The sequence below is a fragment of the Alligator mississippiensis genome, chromosome 5, assembly GCF_030867095.1.
Source record: "Alligator mississippiensis isolate rAllMis1 chromosome 5, rAllMis1, whole genome shotgun sequence".
Lineage (NCBI taxonomy): Eukaryota > Metazoa > Chordata > Crocodylia > Alligatoridae > Alligator > Alligator mississippiensis.
The window spans coordinates 219276409-219291642 of NC_081828.1; the positions used below are offsets into that span (position 1 = coordinate 219276409).

General features: G+C 51.9%; 1 protein-coding gene and 1 long non-coding RNA gene across 3 annotated transcripts in view; one reads left to right on the top strand and one right to left on the bottom strand.

Annotated features, from left to right (window-relative positions):
• The window catches only part of LOC132250997 (uncharacterized), a 33472-nt gene extending 18238 nt beyond the window's left edge, over positions 1–15234 (top strand). Inside the window, exons 2-3 of the long non-coding RNA XR_009462808.1 lie at positions 12574–12783; positions 14870–15234. This is a non-coding gene — a long non-coding RNA (uncharacterized LOC132250997). The remainder of the gene's footprint in view (positions 1–12573; positions 12784–14869) is intronic.
• On the bottom strand, positions 535–10217 carry LOC106738087 (replication initiator 1). Of its 2 annotated transcripts, none has more exons than XM_059729436.1 (2): positions 10156–10217; positions 535–1382 (listed from the first exon to the last, which is right to left on the bottom strand). In XM_059729436.1, exons 1-2 carry the CDS (start codon positions 10208–10210, stop codon positions 733–735), a joined length of 705 nt encoding a protein of 234 aa, XP_059585419.1. In that variant the 5' UTR covers positions 10211–10217; the 3' UTR covers positions 535–732. The 2 variants fall into 2 exon arrangements, with proteins under 2 accessions (XP_059585419.1, XP_019336661.1); XM_019481116.2 differs by lacking the exon at positions 10156–10217 and adding an exon at positions 3427–3891.

The window sequence follows — 15234 nt, forward strand, 5'->3', positions numbered from 1 at the left end:
CAAGGCAAGCGCAAACAGATTGCTTCGGCGGGGAGCTCGGCGTCTCCTTCTCCCGTCTGGTTGACGGCAGGGGGAAGCTCTCCACGCCAAAAACAGCAGCTCTTCACGCGGCTGCTGAGGTCTTGCCTCTTTCACGCAGGCACCTGGTAAACGAACGCAGGTGGCAATTAGCGGGATGGTCCCAAAGGCAAATATTGTATTTGCCCAATTGCAAGATGAGGCGTCTTCCCCCATTTAGCACAGGGGGGAAAAAGCCCCTCATCTTACAATCTCAAACACATGGTACAAGCAACCACTGTGGGTTGCTCTCCAGCCCCACCACCTCCCGGCACTGCCCGTGCCCTGCTACCTACCCCTGCGTGCAGCCTCTGCTCCCCACCTGCCCCTCTCCCCGTTACCTTTGCTCCCTGCTGGCAGGCTCCGCGCCACAGTGGGCCAGGACAGGCCGTCCCGCAGCTGAAACCCCCTCGTCAGGGCCACCACTGCTCACACCCAGCCCCAACCACCCTCACCCCCGACCACCCAGACACCTGCCTGCACGACGGAGCCAGCAGCCGGAGCGGGTGGCAGGGCATGAGGGCGGCTGCTCCCCGCTGCAAGGAGCCTGTGGGCGGTGGGGTGAGGGCAGCTGCAGCAGCCTGGGACACCCCAACCCGTAGCGCTTTCTGGGGTGCTCCCGTCTGGCTGGGGGGCACGGAGGCAGGGCCTCTGCTCATCCTGGGAGCTGGGGGCTCACGTCAGGGCGGGTGCGGGCAGGTGGGAGCACTGGTGGCCCTCCAGCATGCCCTTCTGGCTGAAGCGCCGCCTGCACTGGATGCAAGTGAACGGGGTCTCGCCGGTGTGGGTGCGCCGGTGCGCGGCCAGCCCGCTGCGCCCGCTGAAGCCCTTTCCGCAGTCGGGACAGACGAAGGGCGGCGTCGGGGACTCCCCGCTCTCCCTGCGGGCGCCGAGCACGAGGCGGCGCCCGCCTTGCGCGGTGCCGGCGCCGGCAGCAGGCGCGTGGGTGCGCTGGTGCGTGAGCAGGTTCTGCTTGAGGCTGAAGCTCCGGCCGCACTGGGCGCAGGGGAAAGGCTTCTCGCCCGTGTGCGTGCGCTGGTGCACGAGCAGGTTGTGCCGCAGCCCGAAGGGCTTCCCGCACTCGGGGCAGATGTAGGCGCGCTCGGCCGCGTGCAGCTTCTGGTGCCGCGTCAGGCTGGGCTGCTGCCGGAAGCGCTCCCCGCACAGCGGGCACTTGTACTCCCGCTCCTCCGCCTGGCTGTGGATCACCAGCGCCCGCTCCTCGCCCGGGCTCTCCTCCTCGCCCGCTGCCGCCAGCGATGCCGCCCGCTCCCCTCCGCCTGGAGACGCCGGGTCCTGAGTCTGTGCCGCCGAGCCTGCATCACCTGGGGGAGCAAAGAGTGTGTCATTAAAGTGTGCAAAATATCACAATGCCCCTTTATACACCCACAGCACATCCACGCCTTAAAAATCCTGCGCGTGGGTCCTGCCCTTGCACCTCCAAAAGGGTCTAGGGAAGATGCAGAGAAGGGCAACAAGGATGACGAGGGCTATAGAGGGGCTTGAGACTTACAACACACTAAATAGTGAAGTCACTAGGGATTTATTAGCGACTGTCTCTCGCCAGACAAGAACGAGGGGTCACCGCATGAATCGAGCAAGCCGGAGGATTAAGACAAACACCAGGCAGCTCTGCGTCACCCAACGCAGCATTAACGTGGGGACTCGTCGCCACCAGACGCAGTGGGAGCCGAGAGCTCGGCAAACCCACAAAGGGGTTGCACACGCGCTGCGAGGAAAGGGGCATCAGGTGCTCTGGGGCAGGAAGTGAGGGGCACGGCCCCTGCGTCAGACCTGCCTGGACCCTCAGTGCTGGAGGCTACAAATGGGAGAGGAAAAGGGGAAAGTCTGCTCAGACCCAGTCACTCTCCCCTCCAGCCTCTGCTCTCTGCCACGGCGCGACAGGAGCCTGGGCAAGAGGGACCTGCGGTCTCATCACGTGCGAGGCAGGTCTTATTTTCTTGTGGGGTCCTTCCACCAGTGGGACGACTGGCCCCGCAGAAGAAGCGTCCCCCTCTGCCTCTCCCAGCAGCCATGGCTGAGGCTGTTACAACTCATCGCAGGCTGGAAGCTGGACTGCGAGGGTCACCTCGTTCTGCTCCCGGCTAGCTGCGAGCTGTGCTGTCCCCAACCCATCCCTGCTTTTCGGCTTGGAAAGCTGTGTCTGACCTCAGAGCCACACGACAGCCCCGGGCATCACCCTGCCTCTGCCCCTGGGATACAGGGGGGCTGCAGCCGCCAACGTCCTGCTGCTGCAAAGGGGGTCACGGGCGCTGCAGAGACCCGTGCCCCCGCTGCAGAGGAAGGCAAAACCCCCCAGTCCGCACCAGTCTGAGCAGGGGGGAACCCCTTCCTGCATCCAAAGGTGGGGAAGCAGCAGTAGCCCCGATCCAATTTCAAACGCAGGTGGGATTTCCATGCAATTAATCCGGTTGCAAGTCAAGTGAGACGCTTGCACCTAGCGAGACGGCCTGCACGAGGTGCGCAGGGCCTCGCTCTCCGGAAAGAGGGCGCACACCGGCCTTGGGCTCAGGCTGGATGAGAAAGACATACCCCTGGAGCTGCTGCAGTATCCAGGCGTTGCACGCTCAACAGCCCCTTCTCGCCGCAGACGGGGCAGCAGTTTCTGCGTGGGCCCAGCCCCCCGCTCCCCAGGGTTACACAACCAGAGCCGTGGGGCTGGGAGGGACCCGCACAGGTCCCATCTAGTCCCAGCCCGGCCCGAGGCAGGATCAGGCCGGTGCAAACCCGCCCAGACAAACCCCGCGCCTGAGCTATGAGCAATGCACCAGCCAGCCCCGACGCGGCCCCAGGCATCGCCCCCGCCCGGCCCCCGGGGCACAGGGGGCCGCGGCCACCACCGTCCTGCTGCTGCAAAGGGGGTCGCGGGCGCTGCAGAGACCCCAGGACGAGGCCGTGCCCCCGCTGCAGAGGAAGGAAACCCCCCCCCACCAGTGCGACCAGTCCGAGCAGGGGGCAAATCCCCTCCCGCCCCAGTGCGGCGTGGGGCTGAGCCTGAGCGCGGGGGCGAGACCCCCCAGGCGGGACCCCGCGGGGTCGGTGGCAGAGGAGCACCGGCCCAACCGGGTGGGAGCAGACGCCCTTCCAGCCCCCGCCGCGGGTCTCACTCCTCGCCACCACCCCGGGGACAGGGCGCAGCGAGGACCCCCGGCTCCGGCCCCTCAGCAGGGGGAGGCCGAGCTGCTCGCAGCCTCCTGTGTCCGGCCTTGAAACGCCCCCAGCGCCAGGGGACGCGGCCAAGGGCACGCAAGGGGGCAGTGGCAGGGCAGCCCCACCAGCCCGGGGCGGCGCCGGGGGACGCGGCCAAGGGCACGCGGGGCGGCGGTGGCAGGGCGGGCGGCGCGGTACCTAGCTCGGAGCGCGGCCCGGCCGCCCGCAGCAGCCCGGACGAGAGCATGGCCGCATCCCGGCCGGCTCGGGCAGGCGCAGGAAGTGCGATCCGGATCCTGCTCCGGCTGCGATGGGGGCGGCGCCGGTGCAAGGCGGATTGTGCTCCGGGTGCAACGGCGGCAAGCCGGGCTCGGCTCCGGTGCAGTGGGAGGCGGCTTCAATGCAATCTGGATTCACCTCCCAAGTGCAAAGGGAGGCTGCTCCAGTGCAATCCGGATTGGGCTCTGGTGCAATGAGAGGCGGCTCCAGTGAAATCCGGATTGGGCTCCGGTGCAGTGGGAGGCGACTCCAGTGCAATCCGGATCAGGCTCCGGTGCAGTGGGAGGCGGCTTCAATGCAATCTGGATTCACCTCCCAAGTGCAAAGGGAGGCTGCTCCAGTGCAATCCGGATTGGGCTCTGGTGCAATGAGAGGCGGCTCCAGTGCAATCTGGATTGGGCTCCGGTGCAGTGAGAGGCGGCTCCCGTGCAATCCGGATTGGGCTCCGGTGCAGTGAGAGGCGGCTCCAATGCAATCCGGATTGGGCTCCGGTGCAATGGGAGGTGGCTTCAATGCAATCCGGATTACCTCCCAAATGCAATGGGAGGCGGCTCCAATGCAATCCGGATTGGGCTCCGGTGCAATGGGAGGCTGCTCCAACGCAATCCGGGTTCAGGCCCGGGTGCACTGGAAACGCTGCTCTGATGTAATCCGGATCCTGTGCGGTGCGGCTGCGCCGGCCGGATTCTGCTCCGGTGTAACCGGGCAGCTGAGGCCCGTCCCTTATTCCCGGTTCCTGTTTCGAAGCTCATCTCTACCAGCGGAGGCTGTGAGCCATGAACGAACCATGCAAAAGAGTTAGCGTTTCATCCACAATGTACCTTCACTAATAGAAATGCAAAATGATATCACGCGTCAAGTACGTAGCCCCGAATAAAGGGCTGAGATGAGGCTGGGACTATGGGGCAAAACCCTTTCGGGTCACCCCAGACCCCACATCTCTCCCGAAGGAGCCCGAGCCGACGCTCGGTGCGTGGGTGCCAGGCTGCTAGTGGGCAGCCCCGAAAACAATGTTTCCTCGTCATCTCAGCCGAATCTCAGCTCTTTATTCTGGGCCGTGTACTTGACACGCGATATTATTTAACCTTTTTATCAGTAAATATACATTTCTGGTGGAATTCTTGCGCTGTAGCGTGTCTCCTTCATTAATAGCAGCTTCTAATTGTGCAAAAGATGCGCTTTGAATAAGGAACTAGGAATAAAGAACCAACTTCAGCCTCACTGAGAAACTACAATTTTTCCTTTTCATCTGCATTGTTTCCTAAACCTTTTCTTCTTGCTTTTTGTTAAATGACAAGTCGACTTGCCTTGATCGGCTCTGCCTTTCTCTTGTGCACAAGGCCCGGCTGTGCAAGTAGCTACCTGACCATCCCCTTATTGACCAGGGTGGACGATGCCCGCCATGAACACCTATCACGTTTAATAGTGATTGGTGAAATAAAGATTACTGCAGGGGTGGGGATACAGTTCATCTTGTATCTATGTTCTTGTCCCTCTGCAGGGTTTTTCTCTTGCATTGCAAAAGGTATTTCCAAGATATCGCTAAAGAAGTACCATAACCTGTTTCTATTCCACAAAGGGTTGTGGAGCCCACAAAAAATTAGGCGCTGATTGCTGGGCATGGACCGCCAAGAGTTTTCTGCCTGTTCTGCACCCTTTGTCCTAACAGTTATACCCCTGTTTCCATAGGACTGAACTCATTCAGGAAGGCTTTCTTTTCCCAGCATCCTCATCTGTCTTCTCTATTTAATATATATTTTTTCTTTTTGCTGTGTGGAAGTGGACCTCAGTTTCGCCATCACCATTTGTGTCATTCAGCACAACTGTGATGCTGTTATACCAGCTGGCTGAGAAAGCGAGCAGCAATGCAAAGAAAATTTAAGTCTAAAAACAATCCCTCCCACAGTTTGGCATCTGAGGAAAGGTAGCTTCCTTGTGCAGGCTGAAGGATTTTAAGGATAGCAAGGATAGGGCATAAGATTATCAGTAGGCAAAAGCAAGTTGGGTGGTCACAAGTCCATGAACAAGTGAAAAGTGAAGCTGGGGAAGAGGAGCTGGTGCTAAAAGAGGGGTGAGCTCATAGGATCATAGACAACGAGGGCTGGAAGGGAGCTCAGGAGGTCACCTCTAGTCCAAAGCAGGACCAGCCCCAAGTACATCATCCCAGCCAAAGCTTGGTTTAGCTGGGTCTTCAAAACCTCCAAGGATGGAGAGTTCACCACCTTTCTGGGTAACTTGGCCCAGTGCTGTACTACCCTCCTAGTGGGAAAGTTTTTCCTAATATCCAACCTCAACTTGTGGGAAAACGGGATGATTGTGGGCTCAGCTGCTTGACGGTTCGGTGGGTGGGACGCTGGCTGCAGGGCTGGACCCAGAAAGTCCTCGTGAACGGGTCCGTGTCGTCCTGGCGAGAAGTGGCCAATGGAGTCCCGCAGGGTCCGTGCTTGGACCGGTGCTTTTCAACATCTTTATCAATGACGTGGATGAGGGAGTGAAAAACTCGCTGGCCAAGTCCGCGGATAACACCGAATTATGGGGCAGCGTGGTCACGTCAGAAGATGGGTTGCAGATACAGGTGGACCTGGGCAGGCTCGAGAGCTGGGCAGACCGGACCCAGATGAAGTTTAACACTTCCAAGTGTAAGATGCTCCATCTGGGGGCAAACAACCCTCAACATACCTAACAGGCTCGGTGGTGACAGCTTGACTTGTACCATGGGCGAAAGGGACGTAGGGGTAATGATTGACCACTGCATGAACATGAGCCGTTGGTGCGATGCGGTGGTCAGCAGGGCAGACAACACGCTGGCATGCATCAACCCATGCACCTCATGTAAAACTAAGGCAGCAATACTCCTGCTGTACTCGGCACTGGTGAGACCACAGCTGGAGGACTGCGTCCAGTTCTGGACACCGCACTTCAACAAGGATGTGGAAACACTTGAGCGGGTCCCGAGAAGAGCCACGCATATGATCAGGGACATGCAAGGCAGCCCTACGAGGAGAGGCCGAGGGACCTGGGCCTCTTTAGGCTACAGAAGAGCAGGCTGAGAGGAGACGTGATAGCGACTTACCGCTACATCCGAGGAGTGCATCAGGAGCTCGGTGAACACCTGCTCACCAGGGCATCCCAAGAAAGACCAGGAGCAATGGATAGAAACTCCTGGAAGGTCACTTCCAGCTTAATATCAGGAAAAACTCCTTCACAGTCGAGATGTCCAGACTGGAATACACTCCCTGCAGAGGTGGTACGGTCACCTACCCCGGAGGTTTTCAAGAGGAGACTGGACAGTCACCGCGCTGGGGTCACCTAACCCCAGCTGTCTTCCTGCCTAGAGCAGGGGGGCTGGACCGATGATCTGCAAGGTCCTTTCCAGACCCTGACAAACTATGAATCTATGAATGTGAGCCCATTGCTCCTTGTCCTGTCATCTGCCCCACTGAGAACAGCCCAGCTCCATCCTCTTTGCAGCCCCCCTGCAGGGAGGTGAAGGCTGCTATTCAATCCCCTCGGTCTTCCCTTCTGCAGACTAAATCAGCCCATTTCCCTCAGCCTCTCCTCACCAGTCCTGTCCCCCAGCCTCCAACCATTTTCATTGCCCTCCACTGGACTCTCCAATGTGTCCACATCCTTTTTACAGTCGGGGCCCACAGCTGGACACCGGACTCCAGATGTGGCCTCCCCAGTGCTGGATAGAGGGGAAGAATCATGTCCCTCAAGACCCTTTTGAGAGTGCTGTGGGCTGCCATGCAACATTAGCCTTGTTAGGTGTGGAAACATTCGCAGAGATTTCAAATAGAAATCCAGTCTTAAAAACATGCTGCGGTCTTTCGTAGCTTTTTGCAACGGAGCAGTTGCTCTATTATTTTTCTGTAGTCAAAAAAAAAAAAGGACCGAGCTGGCATTTTCTGAGGGGTGCCTTGAATTGAATGAGGGGTGATTTGAGTCTAAGGGGACCGCAGGATGAAGCAGGTGATTTCCACAGACGTTGGCCTGGTCATGCAGGGGGAAGCTCCCACCAAGTACCTCCTTGCATGGTATTAGCAACCCACGAGCACAGAGGATATAGTGTATTATTAGGACCTAAAGGAGCTCTTGCCCCATTTTTTTTTTTAGTATGAAAAAAAAAATCTCCATCCAAATATTCCTCAACAAAATTGCTCTTTATTGATGATAAACCATTTTAAAGGTTTGATAACCTCATCGATGTGGAGTCAGGAGACGATGCTTGCACGTTACCCTCCCTGTCCTGTGGAGAGAGGGAGAGGGGGAGAGGCGTATGTTTCCTTCATTAAGTAGCCTATACTAGCCCGTAATGAACAGTTTAATTGTTGGTCCTACCTATCCTGTACAGTCGAAGATCCCCGTTACAAAGGCTGTTCTTGGGGAGAAATGGATGGCAATGAAGCGGGCTGCAGCCAGGTGTCCAAACCGTGCTGCAGACTTGTGCTCGGCACAGACCAGAAGCATCATTAAAAGTATGTTTTGCTCCTTTCTAACTGAAAAGGTTGGAGGATGAAGGAGCTGACTGGAGCATCCCGCGACGCCGGTGGTTTTGCTGCCTAGAGGAGAGGTTGGTGATGAAGATGTAAACACAAACCACATCACAAATGCACGCAGCCGTGGAAGGGGATGAAAACCGCGTCCAGCCCAGCACTGTGGCAGGATACATATGACCTAACCTCGCTCATTTTTAATGTCTGTGACTATTTTGCATGACTCCCGGTCTGTTTTCCTCAGGAATGCAAACCAAACTAAACTCAGTGTATCCTGGCAGCAAGGCAACAGGAGCCAGGGTTTGCATGGGTGTTTCCCATGTAGGAAACAGTCCTTCAGACATCTGGATTAGAGGTGTTTGACCGTAACCTATTGACCAGAGTGTAATGAGGTCCTCAGGCTTTCGCCATTAGAAAGCCAGCAGCAGGTGGTCAGCAGCTAGTAGGCCAGAGGGTGGGGAACCTGCTGAAGGTGATGAGCAGGGAATGAGGATGAGGATACAAAGTGGGTAAGAGCTCCAGGAGGAGAGGATGTAGTGTTGGGAAATGCACAGAGCCAGAATGGTCTCCTTCCTTTAGACTCATAGACAAAGAGGGTTGATGGGATCTCAGGAGTCACATCTAGTCCAACCCCTGCTCCAAGCAGGACCAGCCCCAACTACATCATCCCAGCCAAGGCTTGGTCTAGCCCAGGTCTTCAAAACCTCCAAGGATGGAGATGCCATCACCGCTCTGGATAGCTTGTTCCAGTGCTTCACCACCCTCCTAGTGAGCAAGTGTTTCCTAATATCCAGCCTCAACTTCCCTTGCTGCAGCCTGAGCCCATTGCTCCTTGTCCTGTCGTTTGCCCCCACTGAGACCAGCCCAGCTCCGTCCTCTTTGTCTGAAGGAAGACAGAAGGTTTTGGTTTCTCGTCTGGTTTGGTTATTGGGGTTTGATTTACTTCAAAGCTTCGCTGGAAGGAACGAAGCCGGAAACCAGAGTTCCCTCTTTGCTAAGGGAGCAGGGCCGGGAGCCTGCTTCCCTCGCTCTGAAAGGAAAGACTGAAATGAGCTGAATCGATTCACTGAGAATAAATTAGCCATGTGCTTTAGGTATTAATCAGACGTCCAAGAAATGGATGCAGGAGCTATGTGCTCCAAACTTGTCTCCTGTCGGGCTCCTCTTTGCTGCGCTGCTCTCTCATCAGCCCGGTGGTTCTCCGGTTTCTCCCGACCACGATCAGTTTGTTTCGGCCTCTCCAGTTCGTTTCTTTTGAGCCTCTCTCCTATAATGAATACGGGAAAATCTTGGAAAGCAAATGAATTGCTTGTTTAGCAGTGGAAAGTCCTGACGTGCTCCAAAGGGGGACTTAGAAGTATGTCCAGGAGAAACAACTTGTCTAAGAAGAAAGAAATCAAGCAGGACGGATTTAGTGCAGGGTTTTATTCAATGCCTTTAAGCTTTCTTGTTCCTCTGCTACCATCTGTCCTCCCTGACGTACTCCTTTAAAGACGCTCGACCTTCTTCTTGCTGGAGAATCAAACCCCCGGTATTTGCTGTTTCGTGAAGTTGGTGCTTCTGCCGCTTTGTAGGCCTGACCAACACCCCCAGGATACCATACTCTTGGGACGGCTAATTAAAACTTTGGGCATCCCGAGACAGGCCCTCACATCACTAGTGTATGTCAAGCCTATGTGGCAGAGGGGACATGAGTGGGAGAAACGGAGTAGGTAATGGTGGGATATTTCTATTTTATTTTTAGCAAAACACGATGAGGAAAAAGTGCTTGGGGCTGTCTAGATAAGGATGCACTGGGCAGTGATCTGCAAAGGGAAGAAGGGATGAAGCAAATACCCTTGTTAGGCTTATTGGGGAATTGTTGCAGTTAATAACTTTGCTCTTTAGGTTAGCTGCGATGTAAAGAAACTTAAACCAGTCTGTGCCTTCCCTGCTCTGCTAATAATTGGTATTGCATTAGCTAGCACCGACAGCTGGGGATCTCTTACAAACCACCCACCTTCATTGTTTATAGACATCCAGGAAATGTAGGAGAATAGCCCTGCAAACATCTGGGTTTTTAATGCTAGCTGACAACTTCTAGCAGATAGCGTCATCATTAAAACAGTACAGGAACTAATTACATTTTTTTTGTGTGCGTTGCGGTACATACCTGATGCGACGTCCAACTCCTCAGCTTCTCCCGATACTCCAGGGCTGTGAAACATCTTTAGCCTTTAAAGAGACAATAGTTAAGTGATAATTCCCACGTCCATACCAAAGTTAATTTCTCCTTGGTTATAACCTTATTATATTAGGTGCGGGGGGAGGTTTAAAGGATATGGAAAACCTGACAACAAGCTCTATGATGGGGCATTGGCTTTTATTACTCTTGTGCTGAGAAGGACAGTAGGGAAGAGAAATATGGCTCTCTAAAAAGCAAAGCATGCAGCAAATTGTCCCGGGGGGGGGTAGGGGAGGATGGGGACAGCACCTAGCCTGGCCCCAGCAGCCTTACCTGGGGTCCTACGGGTCTCCTGGGGTTGATCCAGGTGTGCAGAGCCTGGCCGGTAGCCGGAGAGTGGCTGTGGCCAGCCAGGCACCGGTTTCTGGTGGCACACGCTGCCATGCCATGCGCCGCCCCGCTTCTTTTCTCTGCACTTTTTTTTAGATACTGGGGTTTCCCAGTATCTAATTTTGCCACCGTGCTGCAAATATGCAGTGCAGAGAACCGATTCACATGCTCCGTGTGCGTTTTGAGGCACTGCAAAGCGCACGTTCCTGCTCGTGGGGATGCAGCCAACAAGTCCTTTGCATATCTCTGCAAAACATTAGTGCTCGGACCTTTTCTGATAGCAAGGACCCACCTCTGGCCCCTCTGCAAAGTACTCGCTGAGTACTCTAATACCTGACCTATGCTTTAATTATTACTTTCATTCTTTAATTTTATGGTGGCTTTTGCGACAGAGGTTGGGGTTTTTTGGTTTTTTTGTTTTGCCTTGCAGGAAATGTAGCCCACTTCACTGCCTTACAAGTCTCTCAGGGTTGAGACTTCAAATTTTGAAGGTTTCACTCCATGCCAGCTTTTCTGTTGCCCTTATTGGGCCTATTCCTCCAATATCTTCTGTAATATATATAATTTGTGGGGGCTGGACCCAATGATCTGCAGCCCCAAACAGTCTCCGGAAATCTATATTTACATCAGTCTAAAGCGAGCATCAATGTCTTGCTGAAGTAGGATGGTTCTGCTTTGCATTGCTATAATGGACTACGCGAGGCCCGTTCTTTAATCTCCACGAAATAACTTCTGGAAATGTCAAAGTATCCATGAATTCAATGTGTATTATCATAACTTACCCTTGGAAGGAAAGTTGCTTTCTTCTCTCTTTCCAGCAGCCATTTATGACGCTATAACTCCGCTCACCGTCTCCCGAGTCGGGGTTGTCATTTAGCGTTCATATATCCTTTTCACTCATTCTTCCACTTAATTTTTTTAAATGAATGAATAAATATCGCTACAGAAACTTTAGTGGGCAATAGATGGAACAAAACTATACTGTAAATATGAAGAAGCCCTCGTTCGTGCCCGAGAGAGAGCCGTATAACTGCCGCTTTTCAGCAGTTACAGCTACAGTATTCCAGCGGGGAGACTCCCTGCAGGGAAATGCTGGCAGCCGCGAGGCAGCACGGAGGATTTATTATCAAAATTGACCTGTAATTCTTCTTAACTTCCCTGGCACGATCCAAATTCCCACGACAAACTGGCTAATCCTCCTATTTTGTTACGGCACGCGCTACTCTGCACAGACGGGGGGTGCTCCAAGTCCGTCTATACTTATTTTACAGTTCTGCAACTTCAAGAGATTTAAATAAATACACTTCTGCTGGTGTCGACGAGGGCAGAATCTGACCTTTAGACAGTGCTTTTGTGTGGAAAGGGGAAAAGGCTAGTTGCGGTTTAAAATGTCACAGTGGTTTGAGTTTAAGATCTCACGATGGGTTTTCAGGGCTGCCCATTTATTTTCACCCATAACTACCCGTTCCTGGTGGCACTGACAGGTCTGTAATCCCACCCAGCATCCTCCTGGTTGCTGCTGTTTGTTGAGAGTATTTTTATTTTTGTTCTTAAATCTGAACTGTTTCAAGGACTGATGTCTTTCACCTGTGTGCTCACACACGCATCCTTTCTGCTCTTGTTAGTTTTCACGGGATAGTAAATGAAAACGCATCAGACAACTAACGTGGCAAATATAGAAATAATCAGCCTGCTGCTAACAATAATGAAACTTTTAAACAAATACTTGCAAAAATCATTCATCGTGAAACTAGTTAGCCTGTTGAAGGGTTCGGTTGATATACGAATGGGCTGTACAAACACGGTCCTGTTGCTTCTCTTGGATGCAAGCACGTAGACCCTCGGGCCCGCCTGGTATTTGTATTTGGTAAGACCCTGTTAAAATGCAGATCCTTTTGTATTAAAAGCGGGAAAATGCACCGTCTTCAGCTTTTAATATAAAATGTAGCAGTTAATTACGATGCAGTTCGTCTAATTTATATTTTTTCCCCTTTTTTTAAAAACTTTTTTTTACAGTTGGACAAAGAGAACCTACAAATGTGACTCAGAAAGAAGAGAAACCTGAAAACAGAGGTTACACAATCAGAAACAACCGATGAAGCTGGTGTGAAAGAAGCACAGATGGATGCTCAAGATACTCGGGGATGGTTACCAATGTCGGAGGAAGAAGTGGAAGAGATGGAAAAACCCTGCGAACCACAATCTAATGATGTTGCATTTCAAAAGGTTGGGTTATTTTAAATGTATTAGATTCAAATTTATTTGTCAAAAAAGCTAAGACCAAAAAAAAAAAATCTGAATCTGTTCAGCTATTGATTGTAAAAATAGAAGACAAAGTGGCTGCAGATGGAGCTGGAGATCATGAAGAAGCCAAGCTGGAAAAGGTGGAGGGAGCAAACTCATCCTGTCGAAAAGACCGAAGAAACAGCTGAGTGGGGGCGAAAAGAAAAACGAGTCTTCTCCTGAAAAATGCAAACAAGCAAGCAGAAGGGAGCAGGAAGTCAGTGACGGCGGGTTCCCGATCAGACACGAGGACAAGGGATAAAGTCCTAGGAAAAAACAATAGCTGGACCTCAGGGCAGGAACAAGCCTGAAAGCTATGGAGGCACCAGCTGCATCAAACGGCAGTCAGCGCCCGCTGTTAGGCTTTTGTGAGCAAACCAAATAGAAACAAAGTCAGTGCAAATATATGAAGGGGGAAAATGGGATGTAGGTGGAAGCCATGCTGGTGTGAGACAAAAAGAAATGCAAAAATCTAGCACGCTTGGTTCCAAAACGATACCTTTTATTAGACCAACTGAGAAATTGCAAAAAACAAACAAACCCAAATAAACCTTTTTCTGCAAGCTTTCGGGCACATGTGCCCTTCGTCAGGCTCAGGGAAAGTTCAAGGTGGTAAAAAGTCCCCGTATGTAGGAAATAAACTTCATTTTTGCACAGAGGGAGCAGAGGCTGGAAAAAATGGCATGCATAAGAGGGCACTCCAGGTACAGGATTTTGTAAGGCTGTTATAAAACGCGGGAGGGGAAAAGGAGGATTGGCATTTACATTGTGAATGAGGTTCTGACACTTAAATAATTCCCCAATAGAGGTCTAGTCTTCGCAAGATTGAGGCAACAAACTGGTAAAACTGAAAGTCTCAGGGCCCAGAGTTGCTAGCCATATAGCTATATGCTATATCTATATCTATATATATACAGATATATATATACACATACACTATATATAGATATTTTTTTGTCCATTCTAGCAAGCCTGCAAAGAAAAATGTGTGGGTTAAGTCTGTTTAAAAGGAGCATTTTCCCACCAAATTTGGATATTTCCAAAATCTGGTATTTATTAGATGGTTGTGTTTTGTTTTGCCATCTTCATAGGAACGGGAAGGAAGGGAAAGCTTAGAAGTTTCCAAGTCCAGATCTTAGATGCAAAGTTGAGAGTTGACATTTGAGATTTAAGTTATTCAGATTTAAAATAGTAATGATTCCTCTCCACAGGAGCTTGAAATAGGCTGTCAAATGACTTCTGGAGGCTTACACTTAAAAACGTCTAGCCGTTCTAGTAAAATTCCTCCCCCTGCGGTCACAGACTTCAGAGCAAAACCCTATCACGAGGTCAGACTCTCCTTGAAGAAAAGAGGATGTCTATCAACACTGAAGCTTATTTTAACAATGAAAATGAAACCAAGATGAAAGGGGCATGGTGGTGACCACACTTGGAAAATTCTTAAAGCTTGATTTTGTTTTGTTTTGGGGTTTTTTTGCCAAAAGCTAGATTGAGAACAGAGGAGGGGAAATGCTCCCTGCTCCTGGGTGTATGTATTTAGAGCGTGCTTTCATGTCCTATTGGTGTTTGGTGTGAATCTTTGATGTGCAGCAAATCGGTCCATATTTGAAAAGTGCGACCTCAACCCCAGCTCCTATGTTGTTTTATTTTTTTGATTCGTGCTCTTGGAAAATAGCATATGCTTAAATCATGGGTGTATACCTGCAGGACTTTCAAACAAAGCTTTTGGAGAACCCTGATGGGATGCGAGTGTTGCTGTTTGATGCAACCTGCAACAGCTGCTAGATTTTCTCATGTTTGGGGCTTTTTTCCTGAATTAATTTAAGTGCATTCTGAGTCAAGGGAAATAACAGGAACAGGCCACTTTTGCACTGTCCATTGGTCTTGCTCATTAGCTGAATTGATGAGGTATCTCCTCAACACTTCTCCAGAAAACCTGCCCCAGTTTCCATGGTTTAAGGAAAATCCAAGGAGGTGAGTCAGTTGAAGCTAATAAGGCTTTATTAATATTTTTGTTCTTTTGTTTCAGCTGTACTTTTACATGTTTGCATTGCATTTGGAGAGACTAACCTCCGAAGATGACATTAGCCCAAAGTGACACCTGCTTTCTGGACGTGTAGACCAAGGGAAGATAGGCCATCCATCTCCGATGTCAGTCTAGAGAGCAACAGACCATCCCGAGACAGGATCGGGAGCTTCAGCCACCGCCTGTTACTCTTGGACGTTAACGCTGCCTCTTTTCAGGACTTCTCTTTGTTTTTGTTTGGAAAAAATGGCAGAAATGGTGCTGTTATTTGACTGACTTCCATAGCCCAGCCTTCAAACAAGCTTCCAAAACTGGAGCAGTATGCTTTGCATAGTTATATGGCTATATTAAACTTAATTTGACTTTCG

What these genes read in the sequence shown, in the direction of transcription:
- LOC106738087 (XM_059729436.1), bottom strand. Translation starts at nt 10,210, where the DNA reads ATGTTTCACAGCCCTGGAGTATCGGGAGAAGCTGAGGAGTTGGACGTC. An exon ending in GGAGTTGGACGTCGCATCAG is followed by an intron (nt 1,383 to 10,155) that starts GTATGTACCGCA and finishes TTGCTCCCCCAG; the next exon opens with GTGATGCAGGCTCGGCGGCA.